The 19946-nt window shown below is 38.7% G+C and overlaps 1 protein-coding gene across 1 annotated transcript in view; it reads left to right on the top strand.

Moving 5' to 3' along the window:
- Positions 1–19946, top strand: part of CNTNAP5 (contactin associated protein like 5) — a 218841-nt gene that overhangs the window by 171686 nt on the left and 27209 nt on the right. The window contains exons 17-19 of the mRNA XM_026852489.1: positions 1406–1624; positions 11214–11453; positions 12811–13035. Of these exons, the coding sequence (XP_026708290.1) occupies positions 1406–1624; positions 11214–11453; positions 12811–13035 (684 nt within the window). The remainder of the gene's footprint in view (positions 1–1405; positions 1625–11213; positions 11454–12810; positions 13036–19946) is intronic.

The following is a 19946-nucleotide window of genomic DNA, read 5'->3' as shown; positions in this document are numbered from 1 at the left end:
TTCCAAATTCTGTCAAGCTGAGGAAAAACAACCTGAGTACTACACGTTTTATAATATGCTTATAATTTATAACACCAACATAAAATTTAATAAAACAGGGCCCCAAGGCCCTTCGATTCATTAAACCAATGGTAAATGTCATGGTGCATTATCACAAGGTAATGAGGTATGATTTACTGTTAATTGCACATCAAAGTCCAATTTGGTTGTACTTTAGTGTACTGCCTTTCATTCTCAGGGATATAGAAGTAAAAATGGCATTTTGATGTCAAAAATACTGTGAACTGCTAAGAGGATTGTATAGTGAAGGCTTTTGTACGTGTGTTAAATCTGTACTCCTAGAGAAATGAGTTATTTAAAAGTTTGGGGAAAGTCTTGTCTTTTAAACTTAGGCTTCTCATTAGTAGTTTGGTGTAGTGTTTCTTGCTGCCAGATGGAATTTGCAGCCTAGAGGCCTTGTATCGAGGAAGCTTCACAGACCAGCTGCTTTGAAGGGAAACGGCCTTTTAGCAGATGCAGGGGCTCAGAATAGATCTTTGTCTATCCCCATGGAGTGTTTCCTATCCAAACTATCTAAGAATCAGCTTCCAAAACCAGACATCCAATTTACTGGGCTTGAAATAACAGGTTTTTATGAATTTTCAATCCACAACCTTGTGTTTGTGTGGTCTGTGGACCTAGTTCTTGGTCATTCTGGGGTATTTAGCATTTTAGGAACAGTAAAAATAGTAGCAAGAGTGTTAAAAAGTTCTGGTCCCTTTCAGGCCAGATGCAACAGAGCAAGATGGATTCCTATGCATGGCTGTTGTTTTTCAATTATCACCCTGTTTCTAGGAGCCTTACTATCTCTGGACATGTGTTACATATTCCTCTTCAGTTTAGGATCAGCAATAAACTAATTTTGCTTATCTGTTTTTCCTTGCTTCTTGGATTAGACTTATTAAGGCAAACAGATGCTTATAGGATTCTCTCCTACAATATACAACCAAGTTCTGTAATTGTTAAGTACATGTATTTTAAAAGATTTAGTCTGAAAGAGCTCCTTCATTCCTTCCCTCACCTTAGCATTATTTGTCCAAAATCATTTGCTACCATTGTGTCACTTATGTACAGCATTTGGCACCTGTACTTCAAAAAGAGAACTATTTCTAGAGCACTGTAATTGTTATAGCCAAAAAAGATGGGTACCTACAGCCAAGCATAATCACAGCAGAGATCAAACAGTGAGGCTGCAGGCTTAGATTTATGTATAAGCTGCTGTGTAGGAGATGGGTAGTAAATGCTGCTGTACTATTTGCTGACATAAAAGGTAATGGACCCTATATTTATGTAAGATTTCTTGATGTCAAAACCAGGATTTAATTCAGACCTTCACTTCTTCTTCACATCTGTTTATCTATTCCAGCCCCCAAAGAGATCACCTTCTCAATTGATGTCGGGAATGGCCCCACAGAAGCCACTGTGCAGTCTCCCACACCCCTGAATGACAACCAGTGGCACTATGTCCGAGCGGAGAGGAACCTCAAGCAAACCTCTCTCCAGGTGGACAGCCTCCCCAAGAAGGTCCTGGAGGCACCTGCTGAGGGGCACTTCCGCTTGCAGCTCAACAGCCAATTATTTGTAGGTAGGGACCATGTAAGGGTTTCTGTAGATATGTACAATATTTCTATGTCTATACCGTGGTAATGCTATTGTTTCAGCATGAGCTTGCATGTGGTGACCTAATTCTGCTTTCTCTTCTTCCACTCCTGCATAGGCAACATAAAGTAAACCCAAACTACTGCCTTCACACTCAAAGCACTAACCATAGTTTAACCATACTATACTAGATGGTATTTTTAGGGTCTAAGATTGCTTGAAACATATTTATTGCCAAAGAATTCATAGTATTTCTTCTTGTGCAGCACTGGCTGTGTAATTTGCTGTAGGAAATGTGATCTATCTTTTTAGGTGTAATGTAAAAGGCACAAATTCATCATATAAGTTTCTGGGGCAAAGCCTGATGACAGTATGGTCTTAAAGTCTGTTCCTTCAAGCGTGTCTGCCAGAACCCTTATTTGACCATAGAGTGCATGTGTGAGAGAAATATGAACACCGTCAAAGCAAATACAGTTATTTTAACTGAAGGTGATCTTGCGAAGGGGAAAAAAGAAAAAAACTCTGTTTGCATATAGTTTGTTTCCTTATCTCCCTTGCAAATGAAATCTAGATTGGGACCACCTTGTATCTGATAAAATAATCAGGGATACAGAGGGGCTTCTCCCTTTTTGTATTCAAACACTGTCTTTCTGAGTAATCTGCTCAGTGATGGAGGGGGTTGTAACCTGCTTCTTATTCAGAGCCAGGCAGGTAACTACTGATTCTTTCCTTAAAATGATTTATCTTACTTAGATGAAATCCTATAGCAAACCTCAATCTGTCAATTCATTTTAATGAAGTTTACCCATGTATCCACACCCTTTGATTTAAGAAGATTTTGGGGTATTTATTTGAGCTTTTTGTAGTGTATGTGTGCAGTAATTACTGGGCTGTGAATGTAAGGAACGAATCTATTAATAGATAGATCCAGCTGCATCAATGGCCAGGAGTCCCTCCCACATAGCTGTTGATTTATACCTAAAATGATCTCTGATATACTCAGCCAGAGGAAAGTTCACTGAAGAACTCAGAGAAGGGAGGCTTAAGACTGTGACAGGGTAAGGTTTCTGTTTTCTGGTATGAAACATGCTGCTAATCACTTGCTTCTCAAATGCTGAGATGATCCTAAGAACATGTTCTGCTGAAGGCCAGGCCTGGCAGCAGTAGGGTTGGGCTGCTAAAGGCCTTGGAAACAGAGAAATCCAGCCAATGTACTGTTTCGAGGTAGAAAACTGAGAGAATTTAATGACTGGATAGACTTCTGCAAATTTTTGGTTGTGTCTTTTTAAAGGAGTAAAAATTATTTAGCATGTCATCTAGCAGATGTGTTATATCTGTCAACTGCTCGCCATCTCATATCTGAAAAATAGTATCTGCCTATAAGCTTGCTTTTCTGCCTCAGCAAAACAAACGGGTTACCTCGACAAACTTCATGGTGGTTTTAAAGTGACATAATCCATGAATTACATTATGGAAATCCATGGTAGTTAAGGATCTCATGTTGTGGCTGGTAGCCAGTCACCACGTGGCCAGTGGTTTACTTCCCCCCACACACACCTCCCCGGTGAAATAGGTGAGGGACAAAAAAAAAAATAAGAAAGTCGTAGTTTGAATAAAAAAAAGCAGTAGTAGTAACAAAACAACAGAAACAATAGTAAGTCCAAACAGGTGAAATCCAGCAGTGACTCACCGACTGGTGACTGGTACACTGCCCAACCACACTAGAAATCCCGCCTGCCAGGGAACGAAAATGAAAATGAGAGAGCACGTGTCCATGATGTCACATGATATGGAATACTCCAGTGATCGATCTGGGCCTGGCCTCTACCTGTGCTCCCTCTCAGCCCAAGGAAATTTAACTCTATCCTGGACAAAACCAAGACACCTCAACAGAACAACAAGGAACCCTTGTCAGCAGAACCAATGTGAAGCCCTGTACCTGGGGCAGGGTATCATCATGCATCGGTACAAGCTGGGGACTGAGTGGATGGGTAACAGCTGTGCAGAAAAGGTCCCATTGCTTTTGGTGAAGGGAAAATGTACCTTATCTGAATGTAGCTGCGCGTTGAGGAACAGGATGGACCAGTTGATCTCCAGCAGTGACTTCCAAGCTGATCGTACTTACTAATTACAGTAACCTCTAGGACATAGTTACTTTATCTCAACCAAGAGCTGAAAAGTTCTCACCGGGCAGTAAATAGATGTTTTCAGTTGTCCATCCACACTTAAACTGAACCCCAAACAAACTGGACAGAAAACCTAATATTTTTAAGAATGTTTTTTTGGCCCTTAGTTCTACCATAATGAAAGTCCAGTGACTTCCTGAGTTTTCCTAAGAGCAGTCAGCAGAAACCAGGGCAGCCTCCTGATTTTGTTACTGTTTGTCCCCAGGTGCTCCAGGGAAAGGTGGCAGAAGTCCAACAATACACAGATGTGGCATAATTTGTCTCTACTGAAAGTCTCATTCCAATCTCTAATAGGAAGCAACTGATTTAATACCTCAGCCATGCAGAATGAATTTTACCCTATCTGAAAAATAAATGCATAAACAACCTTGTAAAAAAGGAAGCAGCAACACATAATATTACTTCTTACTCCCACTGTAATCCACAACATATTTGTTTCTGCAGCATTCTGCATACTGACAGTGATTAAGGGGTTTCCACAATTAGTATGCACATTCTTAATTAATAATCTATGTAACTGGCATGATTTGATTTTTTAAAAATGTTTGAAATATTTTTTTTGATTGTATCTCCCTAATTCATTCAATCTAAACATGGAACTTTGTTTCCACACTGGAGGTAACTAGTCATTAAGATATAATCTTTTTTCTCTTGATTCTTCTCCAGAATCAATTCAGATATTTTGTAAATCTCATAAATAAGGCTCAATGTCAAAATTTAATTTAGTTTATTTATCTTCTGGAAGGATTTATTGATCCTTTGGGATGAAGGAACTATATTAATATCATGTAGCATTATGATGATGCGATCATCATCAATGGTGATGCACTGTAGCTTTGAAACTACAGTTATTTTCCTGTTGCTTCAGAAACATCAACCTATATGTAATATATGTGAGATGGTTTTCTGTCTTTACCTTCTAGTGAGTTACATACAGTAGATCAAACATAAAATAAATCTGGACACTTGTAAAATTTGACTATAGGGGCAGTTGGCATATAACATAATTCTAAAGGAGTTCTGTTAATCTGGACCAATTAATTCTTTATCAGCTGCTTCTGCCTGTTTTATGAATTAGTTATTTACTTCTGTTTTGGCCAGATTTTTCCTTCTTAACCCAAAACCCAGATATATTTAGAATTTTAGGGAATGGAAGAATATAGCTCTTGGGGGTTTTATGTTAATTTGTTGGAGTTTTTTAAAACTTAGCTTGTCAAACAGACTTGTTACTTTCTATGATATATAGTAAAGAAAGTTGAACAGAAGCCTTCTCCAGCAATGTTAACAAAACGGTCAGTTGTAGGCAGTCGTGGAGTTGTGCTTCATTTACTTCTGATCTAGCGATGCTGACACATTGTGAGGAAGTTAATCAGCCTTTAAATACTTCGTAAAGGATGAGAGTTACGAAGGCCTGACTTGCCTTGGAAGTTTATCTTCAGATTGACCGACTTAGGTATTTTAGGAGATTTAGGCTTTTACTGAAGATTTTCCAATGACTAAGCACAGAGAAGGATTTCTCTTTTATGTGTCTAGGTACTTTTATGTCCAGTAAGGGATGAATTCACACTTCTGTCTTCCTCAGTGGAGGCCTTGATGCTGTTTATTTCTTACTTACCCTGCTACCAGTTTTTCTGAAATATGGGAGAACATAATATTCTCTCTCTCAAATTTGGTCAAGGAATGAAAAACTATTGGATTCAGAGATAAAAATATACCACATGTGTGACCAATTATACTCTTCCATAACAAACCAAGCAACCAAACAAAAAATCAAACCAACCGTCTAGTAATTTTAGATGGAGAAAACACTGATGGTGAACTAATGTAAATCTGTGTCCTGAAAACTGTGAAAAATATGAACTTGAGTGTTTCAGAGGAATACTAACTGATATATAATGACAGTGAGTTCAGTATTTTGATGCCATGGTTGCTTATTCCAGCAGAGAAATCCAGATGTTCAGAGACTATAGCAGAACCTGGGAATCTCACCATGATTTACATTGTCTATGTGCTAATTTTGAGTTGTGCATGTTCTTGTACTTAAGCCTGTCTGGGTCATTGCTAGGGTAAAAATCAATTTTCAACTTATTCTATGTACTTAAGTATAACCATGGATGTCTTTAATGTTCTTAAACTGCATTTCTGTGGAGTATCTCTGAATGTTAGGCATGTCTTACTGGGGCTTCAATTCACATTACATTACTTGGATCAACAGTACTATCTGCAAGAAAGCTTCTTCACTCACTTCTGGCCTTGAAAAGCATAAATTAGTGGTAATTCATTATCTGCACACAAATGCACCCCAAAATACTTCCATTTTGGAGCTGTTACATCATCACAGATAGAGAAGTTCACAGGAGTTTTACATGTCCTGGAAAGATGCACTCACATAGTGATTTCTGTTTACCCCAGAGTCTCTTTTATACATCAGTATTGTATAAAAGGATAGAGCTGAGAATCAGATGCTCCTTCCCATATGCTCATACTATTCACTGTATTCACAGAAATGCTGGAACTTTGGTGTAATTTCTTTCCATAACACCTGTTCTCCATTCAAGTCTGCTCTGCCATGTTTCATTGTCCTGTTTTGTGTTTGATTCAATGATTCTTGGCTGTTCTTGCATCTTGCTGACATGATATCTGCCCTGCATGTCTGTCTTTGGAGGATGTTCTCCTTGAGGAAGCAGAAACTTAGCATTTGTTCTGGACAGCAAACCACATAATATGTGTAAGAAATCTTATCACCTGATGTTCCCCGGATTTTACTGCAGTGATAATTTCTTACACATGCTGTTCAGAATATCCATAGGAAATCACTGTCTTCTGTCTGGATCTGCCTGGAGATAAAACCAAAAGGTGGGGAGTCAAAACAGAGCTGTTCAAATCTAATCTCTGTCCTTTTATCTCCTCATCCATAGCAACACAATGTGATAGGATTCAAATTTGCGTTTCTTGTTTTATTCTATCACTTCCTATAAATATCTGTATCCAATTACGGTTTCTCTCTGTTATAGTCAGTATATATAGTCTGCATAGTCACTAAGAGAGAGACAGAATTGCAGATTAATTAATATTCCTATGATTAGATGGTGTGTTAATTGTGTAATTGACATACAGGGCACTTAAGTGTTTATCTGTGTAGTACCAGAAAGAGTTTTTCTATGGCTACACTTGTTGCAATAACAAAATAAAGACAGAAAGTCTACTTAAGGCCAACATTGGCACACATGGCATATGTGGCAGGCTTCCGAGGTAGCTTTATGTGGTGCAAAGTGGGAGAAATGACTTTTCATTGCCAGTACACTCAAAGTTGAATAGGCTTGGATTTTAAAGCAGCCTGGAGGAGTTAGAAAACCATTTCTCACTTTCTTTTAGTGGGTCTTGGGTATCTAAGTGCTTTAGACTGCTTTATAATCCTCAGTCACACCATAAATATACTTGCACCTGGCTATGTTTTTTCTGTTAATTTAAACAAATTATAGCAGAAGGAGCAAATCCCAAACAAATGTAATGTCTAGATAATATTAGCTGCACCAAACTGCCCAGCAACAGGCTAATTTGGAACATTAAGTGCTCTGAAGGGATGGGCAAAAATCACTCCTTTCAATGGTCAGTTGCTTTCAGCATTCAAAATGATTGACATCCTTTTGGAAAGTGCAGCTGCCTCTTGGTATATATACCTATGGTCCTGGAAGAGCTGTGTCATTATCTCTCATGGTGTAGTCTGAGATGAAACTCTGTCTTATCTAGTGGAGAAAGCATGACCATAACACTGAAGTGTGGGGAGGTGAAAGACAGTCCTCTCAGATCTCTTTGAGAACAGGATTTGCACTCAGACTGGTAACATCAGAGAGGAAAAATACAAATCCTAATAAGTTAATTTGATGCATAAAGCCTTGATCAGAAGTTTTTGTGCTATTCATTTGGTATGTTAAGGAGCCTAGCGAAGTTAAGTGCTTGGGTTCCTGCTTTTGTCTTGGGAGCAGAGTGAGGAATCCTTGGGTGAATCTCCTCTTGTTGTAGACAGTCCAAATGCAACAATACCCCAAAGAGAGTCAGAATCTGAAATGCTGGGGTTTCAACCCCAAGCCCCAAATTAAGGTTGACACATGGGTGATTCCCACAGCCCTTCACAAAGGGGGGGTGAGTTTGCCTTTAGGCTTCCCTCCAGGGTGGGCCAGCCTTGCAGACAGAGCCATTGGGTAAATGAGCCCCAGGTGTCCCACATTAAGTAACAAAGGTCAGGTGTCCCACTGAGGGATAAAAGCTGGGGCCACTTGCAGGCAGGGGCAGTGTCTGTCTGTGAGGTGGGTGCCCTGTGCAGAGTTCCCTGTTGGGGAAGGACCTCCTGCCTCCCTGGAACTGGGCTCCAGTCAGGTCTGGCTTTTGTAAATGCAGGCTGTGTAGAGATGTGGTATGTGGCTTCCTTGGTCTTATGTATTTGGTGTGTTGACTTGGTTGCCTCCAGTCCCTTCTATGGGAGACTGCATTTCAGCATTTATTCCACCCATTGTTGGTTGTGTGGTGGTGTTGGGGTCAGTGGGATTGATGTCAATTATGTATAATCTGATTTGTTTGTAGCCCCAGTGTTCACCCATGTACTGACCCTTTTGTACCAAATACAATTTGGTTATTGGTTCATCTTTATGCTGGCTGTGTCCTTTATGCTAGGCCTAATAATTGGCAAAACAGTATCTGAGAAACTTTCTTGGGAGACAGAGAAAAGGAAGGAGAGAAATATAAGGGGTGTACTTTGTTTACTGGTTTTGGTTTTAAATGGATCTGTAGACACTTTGAGATATTGTGGAGGCCAGGAGGAGGATTTCATGCTTAACTCCTTGTGTATCCTGTATGCTTTGTACAACTTTCAGTTTGAGACTAACAACTGTGACTTGGATGTCTTCTGAGGAATATCATAGCAAGTTCTTCTACTCCTGAGTAATAATAATTATGATTCTTACACTCCTATGACCTTTCCTTTTCTTTGTCTGTTACATAAAGCAAGAGTGCTCCTAATTCTTTTTCACTCTGCTTCAGCCTCCGTAATCCAGTTCTTATGAACAAAAAGTCCTTTGCTTTTTAAAGCAAATCCTTATTTCATTGATAGAATGTTAATTATTTAGCCAATTGTGTCACCAAGCCTACACCATGAGTGCTCAGTTTTGAGCTTCTTGCCCCCTCCTCTCAGACTCTCTTCCTTGCCCCAAGGTTTCTCAGTAAAATTCAGCTGTACAAATACCTTGCTGAAAATAGCATGGCTCATTTGACTGTCACCTCCACTCAGCAAAGAACACCCTTAACCTTGTTGTATATGGTCCTGAGGCTTATCCTAAAATATGTTTTCCTGAACAAAACATTTAGGTCACATCATGAAATTGTCCAGTCCAACAGACCTATTACAGTAGGAAAAATGTGCAAAGCCTAGCTTGGGGAAGAGGTTTTTTTTTTGTTTTCAGTTTTTCTCTGCTTTGCAGGAATGTATTTGAAAGATTAAGTCTAGTCAATTGAAGAAAACTACCCAAATGCCCAAACAATAAACAGATTTGGTTAATCAATACTGTTTGGATCTAGGATTGTATAGATGGTCTCTGTTAAGATCTATAATCTCTAGACATTAGAAGAGTGAAAAACTTAATTTACATGGCTTTCCACACTGCTTTAGAGGGCAGTAAGAATATGGGTAGTACAATAAACATGACATCTGTGGAATAGTTAGCAATAGTTTGTAGTCGTTCTTTAAATGCTACAGATGGCATTTATATGTGTGAAGCGGTGAGGCAAGGAAACTCATTTATCCTTGTAATATTTGTTGTTACCTTCCATGCAAAAGAAAACAGATTAACCAACCACCTTAAAGAAGGAAATCACATTTCTCCTTACTTGGATATTACTGAAAATTCTGCATGGTATGTTTGGTTTTGGAGCAAAATCTATAAAGAAAAATATTGTGTGTGCACAGTTTCAGCAAATGCAAAAGGGTTGATTCTTGTGCTCAGAGGGCCTTTAAAATAAGTGAGCTAACATTTGCTCACCTGAAAAGAATAGCTGGCTAAAGGGGAATTTGAAAATATTTGTTTCTCTGAGAAAAGCATCATAAAATTAGCATAAAATAAACCTGTCTCACACATTATCTGTAGTTCAATTATTCTAATTCAAATCTGGTATTTTTGCTATTAGTGTACCATAAAGAAAAGTATGCTAGAATGGTATAGCAGGACAACGGGGTTTTGGTGAGATTGCTTTCCAGGCCATTGCTTCATTCTCTTAGTTTGAAGAAGTCTTGCTTTAATTAAACAATTTATGAGAAAACAGATGCTCTTCTGCAAGGACTTATCAAAAGATGTAATCTTACGCACTTTGGTATAGAACCAACTCCTACAGAAGAATAATTTGGGAAGATAATTTCTTTCATACTACTTTTGCAGGAGAATCACCAATAAAGCTATCATTTTAGAGCCTGGAAATGCTGATAACTCCTGAACCAGAATTAGATTTCTTAGCAGCAATCAAAATTGCCATATCTTCAAAAGCAAAACATTGGCAACTGCCAAACAAAACCTACAATGAGAAAAATGGTGGTATTTTCACAAAGTGCTCTAGCAATCATCGTTATCATCATTCTCGGACACCACCTCTTACAGAAAAAGTATCTTCATTGTAACACTGTCAGCAATTTCATTGGTCAGATAACAAGATACTTAGGTTGTAGAGACTGAACTGCCCTCTTGCATAGACCCATACAGGTCTGGTCTTAAGAAGGAAATGCAATTATGCTTAACAATTGTAATAACACAACTATGACCTGAACTCATGTTTCTTGCCACAACAACTATTCACATGAAACATCAGGTTGGGCAGTCATGCATAAATTCTGACTCAAGTCATTTCCTTTCAGCCATCAGGCCTCCTGCTGAACATGATTCATCCCTGCTATCTGCACTCATCAGCATGTGTAACTCACCTGCTGTTGGGATTAGGGTGTTATTTACACTTTCTACTATGGCAACAAATAAAAAAACCCAAACATTTTAGGTTTGGGTTTCACATGTATTGGGTGATATGCAGACATAAGATAAAGAAGCTAATCTTTTTCCTAAATGAATTTGCAGTTTAAATGCCAGACAGGGTAGTAGATAAGGCAGGAAAGAGAAGAATCACAACAAGAAAGTGTCACATACAGCTTTTTAGTCCTTTCATAAAGATAAATAGAGACCTTTATTTTCCAGGACTGTTCATCTGTCTTTTGCCACTGTATGCATTGATACGTAATAGATAATATTTTTTAAAAAATTCATGGATTCATATCTGTACCTCTGGATTGTACTTCAGAGCTTTGATTACTGTGCAGACTCACCAATGAATGCATGTCCTTTCTTCTCTCTTTTTCAGGGGGAACAGCTTCCAGACAAAAGGGCTTTTTGGGATGTATTCGATCTCTGCATTTAAATGGACAGAAACTTGACCTTGAAGAGAGAGCTAAAACGACACCTGGTGTTAAACCTGGATGTCCAGGACATTGCAGCAGTTATGGTAACCTGTGCCATAATGGAGGAAAATGTGTGGAGAAGTATAATGGTTACTCCTGTGATTGTACTAACTCAGCGTATGAAGGACCTTTCTGCAAGGAAGGTAGGCAGCAGCTTTGTTCCTAAATCCTTATCAGTGTCTGATATACAGCACAGTTTCACCCATGTAAGCTTGGTGTCCCCCATGTTACAAGAAGATGGTCTAGTATCAGCTGTCCCCTCAGCATTACTGTTTATCTTAAGAAGTCTGTAACACCTCCTTTTGTTGACTTAATTGATGGCCTCAGAACTTAAAATGGTGTTGGTTATACTGTTAATCAACTATATCCCATTATGATTCCTGTATTCAACTACATACAGTTGACTCAGACATTAACAACAAGGGCTGAAATTTTTCATGGCAGTTGTCTGCCCATGTCTGAATGTTTAGTTTGCATTAGTTGGCTTGTTTTTAAGCCTCATCCAGCTTTGTCCACCTAAATAAAATCTTGAGAGATTTTGTTTACAGGGTTTTGGAGTAATGCTATGACAAAAATATGTACTTTTTTCATGTTTTTTCCCATTCCTGTGACAACCCATCTAAACATCAAGAGTTTTTAAAAATAAGTGTAAAGCATTCAGGAGCAAACTGATTTGCATGATTTGGTCTTTGAATGTGTCTTCACTGAACCTTTCTGGTGGCTCGTAAGAGATGTTGCCAACACCAGAAAAAGGAGCAGGGCAAATAAAGAACACGACAGCATGCTCTTTGGCAGAGGAAGTCACTAACAAAAATCCTGTTCAATACCAGCAGGGTGTAGCATGAGTGTTTTAATTTCTATGTCTGCCTCTCACCTTACAAATATGACAGGTTTACTAAGTGGGCCTGCACCTCACATTAAAAACTACCATTATCACATCTGTGTATTTCATGTCCAGACTATGCTGTGTTTATTGAAAACACAAGCATGAGTTTTTGGGATCTGATCGTGCACAGGTAGAGGTTTCTCTTCTTTTGGAGCTATAAAAGACAACCTCCCTTACCGTCTGTCTTAGGGTCAATGTGTTCTTTAATAATGACTTTGTTTAAAAAGGAGGCTGGAAAGGACAAATATATTGTCTTTACTGTGGGGCAAAGACAGAGAATATTGCCTTACATGCCAGCTGTCAGAAGATGGTGAACCAAGCATTTATTTGGCTAATAGACATTTTGGCTTCTTCCATCCTGTGGAACTCTGATGCCAGCACTAAAATAGCTGAATTTAGAGACCTGTCTCAATAAACTGTCCTTCTCTGTGCCAGACAACAGACTGTAAGGAAAGACACACTGCTCATCCAAATTAAGGAATGGTGATGTCAGCTGGGTCTGGGGCATTTTGCAGTGTTCTGCTTCTGAGGTAGTCAGCTCATGTCCCTGCCTGTCTGGGAGATCTGTAAATGCAGTATCTGAAATTATACCCTTGGTTTATATGTGCTTTCAGAGGTTTCTGCAGTATTTGAGGCTGGCACTTCCATTACCTATATTTTCCAAGAACCTTATCCTGTCACAAAAAATGCAAGTACCTCAATCTCTGCCATTTATGCGGATGCTGTCATGTCCAAGGAAAATATTGCATTTAGCTTTCTCACAGCACATACTCCAAGCCTTCTGCTGTACATCAACACCTACTTTCATGAATATCTGGCTGTGATTCTCTCCAAGAATGGTAAGTACTCTTGATTTGCTACCAAAGGGAGACCAGTGTAACTGTGTTTTTTTTGTGAGAATAATATAGAATTCTGTACTGATTTAAGTTCATTTCTGTGTCTGCAACTTTATCAACTTCATGGTATTCAGTTCATGCAAATAGCCATCACTCTTGTTTATGTCCCTTTATTTGGCATTCAGTGCCACACATGCCTATTCAGTCTTTGAATAATCATGTTGTTGGGGCTTAAAATGTGCTTTGAGTTTTATTTGGCAAGACTGTACAATAGCAATTCCTTGCTATTTATTCTACACTGAGATCCATTAGGCCTCCAAGATATGGGAATGAGAAATACCATGAATGTACAAGAACACTTGGTACAGAAATATATTATCATTTTATCTTTTGCATTCTGTTTTGGCACATGTATTGCTCTTCACTGGGCTGTTTGAATGGAATATGGCCAGTAGATCTGAATACTAAAGCCAGAAAATGTCAACGTTTTCTAGGTTCATAGACCAAAATATGAGGTATAAATCTATTTTCTATTAAAAGGCAGATGGTGTGGGGACTTTTTGAAAACATGCGAGATTTTAGGAGCATAGGCCGAATGTCTTCTCAGTAGAATCTGGCTACTGAATCCTTGCAGTGCTTTCAGAAAACTCAGTCCAGACAAACAGCAGCCTAGACAAATGGGGATGTTTGAATTATTCAAGAGTATTCAGGCACTGGAGCTCTGGAAGTGATGAGTAAGCGTATTGATGAGTCACTAGCCTGTGGCAGAACAATAGAAAGTTAATGCTACATGGTTGAATATGTACATTTGACCGAATGACCCAGACCACTCTGAAGCCTTACAAATTCTAAAATAGCTAAGCTTTCAAGTACTGTCAAATGAAACTATGAGGGGAAAAAAATGGTTTAGTCTCTATATGGGCTTTGCAGTTTATCTCCTGGTTATGTCATGTGGCTAGCATTTGGGCTGGCATGGGATGAGTGTCCAAATCCCTGGGAGGGGTGCCTGGCATAGTATCGGCCTAGACCCGTATTCACTAAGTGAAGTCACAACAGGGTGGTGGAACTACTGAGCAAACCCTGTCTCCTCTCCTGTCAGTCCCAGATTTCCATCTCTGATTTGCTCTGAGGCAAATGTCTCTGATTTTCAGATATATGAATATTCCATGGTGTAGCTCCAGGGTAGCAGAGGTTATTCCCTGCTGAGGTTGAAACCTTGGAATCTGCTTCTCAGTTACACTCAGGTCTCTTGATGCCACTCAGGCAATCGGAAATAGCCCTAAAGTGACTGAAAATGTAATATCCATTTAAATCACATTTACTGCTGCCAGAGTAGTGTAAAATGACCTTAGAAACATGAGTCAATTGACTTTTATTGATGAAATACAACTGTAACCAAACTATAATTGTGAAGTTCTGGAAGGGGGGACTCTTAAGGGTGGTTGGCCAAGGGGTTGTGATCAGAACACTGGGATCTCTTGTGGCAGCTCAGCGGGAGCAGAGATAAGCCTTGCATTTTGGCAGCTGCACCATCTGCAGATTTCCGCTTTAGTTAGAGACAGGGACTCTCAGTACTTCTGGATATTAGGTGGAGCAGCTCTCAGTACACTCAGGGAATTTAAACACTGGTGGTTTTCTCAGGTCTGTACCTCTATGTACTCACTCGTCAAAAAACGGTAACAGTAGTTTAGAGGGTTGGTAAAATGTCAGCCTCCAAAACTCTGAACTATAAAATGTAGCACTATACACGAGGAATTATTAAGATAACTTGCTGACCTTGGTTAACTCCTGAAAGTCTCTTTCAGGGTTACTCTGTGCACACTTCTGTGTAATTCTTTCAAGACATTAATTTCAGTCATGTATATTCTTTGCCTTTTGTCCCAAATGTAATAATTTTTTAAATCTCGTATCCTCTTATTTTTCAGTCTTTGTTGGAATTGAAATTATTCCAATGAAAATAATGTTCAGATATGTTACTCTTTCTTCCTCCAAGAGGTATATGCTTGTCATAAAGTTACTGGACTATGAATAACAATGTCCTTTGTAACATTAAAAGCAAGTGCAATTCCTTCTGTCTTACTGGCTCATTTTCAAGCAATCTTGTTGACTCTGACAATGTATAGTGGGACCTAAGCTGGTCCCTGCTGGATAACTGATTGGTTAAATAAAGGTTAGGCTCCTGGTGAAATGGGAATGGGCATTCTACGCTTAAGAGTTGAGCAGTAATATTCTTTGCCATAACCCCAAGACCCTTTCCACTTGTTAAGAAACTCTATTTGAACATATATGTATACTTTAATACTTCACCTTTTAAAAGTATTTTTCAAGCTACTACTTTTGTATCCTGTTATTCCTCTTCTCTATTATTCACAAAATAACTAGGCAAATTATTAGTTAATAAAAGTGACAATGAGAATAATGTATCTGATAATTCAGAATATTTAACATAAAAGAAGTGAAATTGTCTGCCAGGCTTATTCATAAAGTATATTAAAATGGGCTTAAATGAAACTGAACTTGTATAGGGGCAGCTATGGTCTAATCCAGTCAGCTGTGAAATGTTTCCTGTAAAATCAATTGGTTTCAGTAAAATTAATAAATAATCACATTTAACCCCAAAACACTTTGCACTGTCAGTCTGTAAAAAAGGTCATATCATTAGAAGATGCAGTACATATTGACTAAGACACTAGAATTGTGGTAGTAAAATGATTCATTTATAGTTACCCAACAGGCCAGTGTCAGGTCTAGGAAAGGAAATAAAATCTCCTCATGCCCACTCATGACTTCACCCACCCAGATCGATGCTGCCCACACAGAAAGCCCTTCCAGTGCTTGGATCCTTAGACTCCAGGTGGTTCATGAAGGAGGTAAAATTATGATAGATGTTGGGTACCACCATATGTCAATGTAGAAGCTACAATTCTAGACCTATACAGACAACTTCCTTCTATAAAATGAGATGATCAGTAGTGCCCACCAGATAACATTTCTAGAAACAGTTCCCAACCAGAGATATCATCAATATCACAAGATTGTTCTTACTTCTGATCAACTGACTCATGTCCTAGCAGCTTATGGGTAAGTTTTCAAAAGCTGATATTTTTAAAGATGATTTAAGGATTCTTTCTACTATTAGTTAATATTTATGATTCTAAATCATGCATGTGTCTTTAAAAATTGTATGCAATAACTTAACATTGTTCACTCCTCCCCAGTCTTACATATTATACCCATGGATTTTTTAAATTACACATATAAAGAGATGTGTATGTATTGAATATAGATGGGCGTGTATACAGGTATATAGATGGGTGTGTATATGCGTACGTATGTAAAGCTCACATAGTCCCATTGATCCCACAACCAAAAGATTAGCAGTACTGTAATAACTGGCAGTGTGTTTTTAATATCAGTGCTGTAGAAATTTCAAATTATAGTGCCCATTGCTAAGCTACAGAAAATGGGTAAACATCTCTAATTAGCCTTTTCGCTGTGTCAGTCCACAGAAGTTATTCATATCATGGGAAGCTGCTGCCAAGAAAAAAATAGTTTTTTCCTTCCCAGGACAAATTTCCACTGTAGGTTTTTGCATTTACATGATTTCACCAAGTTACCAGTACCTTAGTATTATTATCTTTTCCTTGATCCCTAAAGACAATAATTGATGGGAAAGAAAAATATTAAGAAAGAAACTGTTAGTATTCTACTTTCTTCCTTCCCCCCTGCAAGTAATCAAATGTGATATGAATATGATGAAGTATATTGTGTAAAAAACATTTTCCTGAGTCTTTGATTCTCAGTATTGTTGGTTTTCTCCATGGAAACAGTATGATTCCTAATCTAGAAAAACAACAGATAGCCAGCATCAAAGAAAAGACATAGAATCTCACACTATCCTAGAATGATTGAAAATTTATCTCTATTTATCTGATCTCAAAAGAAATTAAACAATTTGAGTCCTTTTTTTTTTTTTTTTAATTTCTTTCGATTTATACCTATTGCCATCACAGTGAGCTCTATTCTCAGTTTCTTTTGGAAACCAAGACTCTGAAATTGCATGGGAGAGATTAAAGACAAGCGAAAAGGCACATTTCAAAACAAAAGTACAAATGAAACCAGCTTGAGTAATTCTCCTGTTAGGTCTCTGATACTAGAATACAGTAGCAGGACCTAAATCAACTCTACTGCCATGTCTTATAAGGTTTTGAAATCAGATGATATTTGAAGTAAATAGGAAAAGAAACCAAAACCTGTAATAGAGGTGAGCTGAATTAACACTCTGCAAATAAGAAATAGATGTAATTCGTGAGAAGCTACTGTTTTTTTTCTTTTTAATAAACTAGAAAACAACTGTAATCTCCCCCTGACTTTAAGTCAGAAGCAGCCTTTCTGATGAAGGCATGTACATTCTCCTTATGTTTTTTGCCTTGCAAGTCTGTTGAGCTTCACCTCCAACAACTTTTCTCAAGCAAAAATAAAGCTTTTGTCATTCAGTGATAAAGAAAGGCAAAAAATCTGGTTCAGTCTTTGAGGCAAAGAAACTTTTCATTCTGTTTATGCTGTGCATTCCAGAGTTCAGTGGGGTAAAGTTGAAATAATTAGGGAAAACTGGACTCATTGAAACACTGGAGGGTAGGTATTGGGGGTGACTTTGGTGGTTCTTTTGCTTTACCACCTTGCAAGTTTTAGTTTTGGGATGTGGGTACCACAGGACATAACTAACTGCTGCATAAAGATCCTCTAGGCTATGCTATTGCTAGTGCATTTGTCTTCTGAGAACACCTTCTGTCTTACAGACTTTCAACACCCATTGAACAACCTGCACAATTTATGTGTCTGAAGTGGAAAATGGTGCCAAGGTTCAGGCAGAGTTATTTTAAACAGAATAGGAGCAGGAGAGTGAGTCGTGTTGTGAAGTGTGGGAGACAGCTTTGTTGAGGAGACTGGTTTTCAAGCAACTGTATGTGAGGAGACAGAATTGTTCCCAGTCTAACTCTGGTTAAGTGATTTCATTAAGTGATTTCATATGGCAGATAGGACTATTTATCTTCTAAAAATAATTTCAACCAATTGTTGTAGTTGGCCCTAAAATCTGACGTTATTTACCAAGTGAGGGACTAGTAAGAGTTTGATTGGGAATGGTGAATGTAAAATAAATTTTTCCTGGTTGCCTGTAAGTGGGAGGCTGGCTGTGGCACCATGAGTAGAAAGGGCTGGGGTGGCAGGAGATCTCCTCTGGTTAGAAACATCTCTGGTCCCTTGGATAATTCCCCGCTGTAAGCACACTTCACAGAAAACAGGAATACTGATTAGCTTTCAGTTCAAATCCAGCACTAAAAAGTCTTTGAGAGAAGAGGTAGACGGCTCCCAAAACCGATTTTGTTTGTTTGTTTTAGCATATGGCACTCGAAATCTTTAAGTGTACAAAACTAAGTTGAAAGGAGATGCAGCCACAACATTCAGCCAAGGAGTCTGGCAGATTTTTTTTTATTTGCTTTCCATGAGAACTGAAAGATCTGTCTCATTAGCTGGATTCATGGGCATGTTTATACTCATGAAGAGCATTTTGCCAAACTGAAGGGTCAAGAGTTGTTCTGGAGACCCACAAGGGAAAAACAAGGCAACTGTAACTGGATTACATTGAGCAGAAAAGGCTGAGGATGCAGTTAATAATTGATCTCTGCTCTGCATTTATACAGACTGACTTTGAACTTACTGGTATCTGGCATAAAATCCCAAACCACTGGCTGCAGCTAATCAGCTAGGAAATAAAAATACATTCCCATTTGTTTGGAGGAGGTGTTTATCTCTTAGAGGACTTAAGTTCCTAGCTCACATTTTGCAGTTGAAAACTCATTTTTATTGTTGGCTTTGTGTGGAGCTGTCCTGAAAGGGGTGGGGAGGAAGGACAGAGGGTCACAAGCTCCTGTGTTTAAACGTATGCTGCAGATATAGATATATATATATATATATATATATATATATATATGCTCTTCAGTAATTCTGAAATTAGGATCTTTTCAAAACCCATTATACCAAAACCTTTAACCCTGAGGATTGATAGTAATCCTTTTTCTGTTATTCTTATACTGTGTATTATCTGAGTGGTGGATGTAGAGAGATGTGCAGTGAGAGCTGTAGTCCAGCAGAACTGCTGGCTCAGGTGCTGCCTAGGAGCAGTGTAACTGCTTCCACACAACACAGAGCCCAAGATAATAATACTTCAAAGAGCCAGCCTGGGTCCTTAACCAAACTGGGCATACATAAATCCATGGGCCCTGGTAGGAGGCACCCATGAGTGCGGGGAGAGCTGGCAGATGTCATTGTAAGGCCACTCAAGGGGCAATGGGCACAAACAGAAAACACATGAAATTTCATCTGAACATCAGGAAGCTCTTTCACTGTGAGGGTGACTGAGCACTGATGAATCTTGCCTAGAGAATTGTGAAGTCTCCATCCTTGGAGGTATTCAAAAGCCATCTGGACACGGCATTGGGCAACTGAGTCTGAGTGTCCCTGCTTGAGCATGACCCCCAGAGGTCCCTTCCAACCTCAACCATTCTATGAATCAGTGAAAGATTGCAGAAGTATGCATTTGAAGGTAAAGTAGTCAAAGTATATGTGTATAAGCATTTATTTTGTGACAGAAGTCATCACAGTGTTACCTTTATATGGTTCTTGTACTGGGTTTGTTACTAAGTAAATGTTTCATCCTTCCTCTGATTTTCTCCATTAGATGACTTAGGAACACAAGTTGGTTCTCTGTATGCCAGTGGTTGTGGCTTGTTATGAAACTCAAATATTTCCCTTGAGAGTTTGCTATAATCAGCAAAAGGTCACTGATTAAAGGATCCAGCTTATCCAGTCACAGGGCTGGCATAACCTCTGAAATAGGCAGTGCTTAGATGGAC

This window comes from Athene cunicularia (assembly GCF_003259725.1).
Source record: "Athene cunicularia isolate RWA chromosome 7 unlocalized genomic scaffold, athCun1 chr7_part1, whole genome shotgun sequence".
In the NCBI taxonomy this organism is placed as follows: Eukaryota; Metazoa; Chordata; class Aves; order Strigiformes; family Strigidae; genus Athene; species Athene cunicularia.
This window is presented reverse-complemented; position numbering and strand designations above follow the sequence as displayed.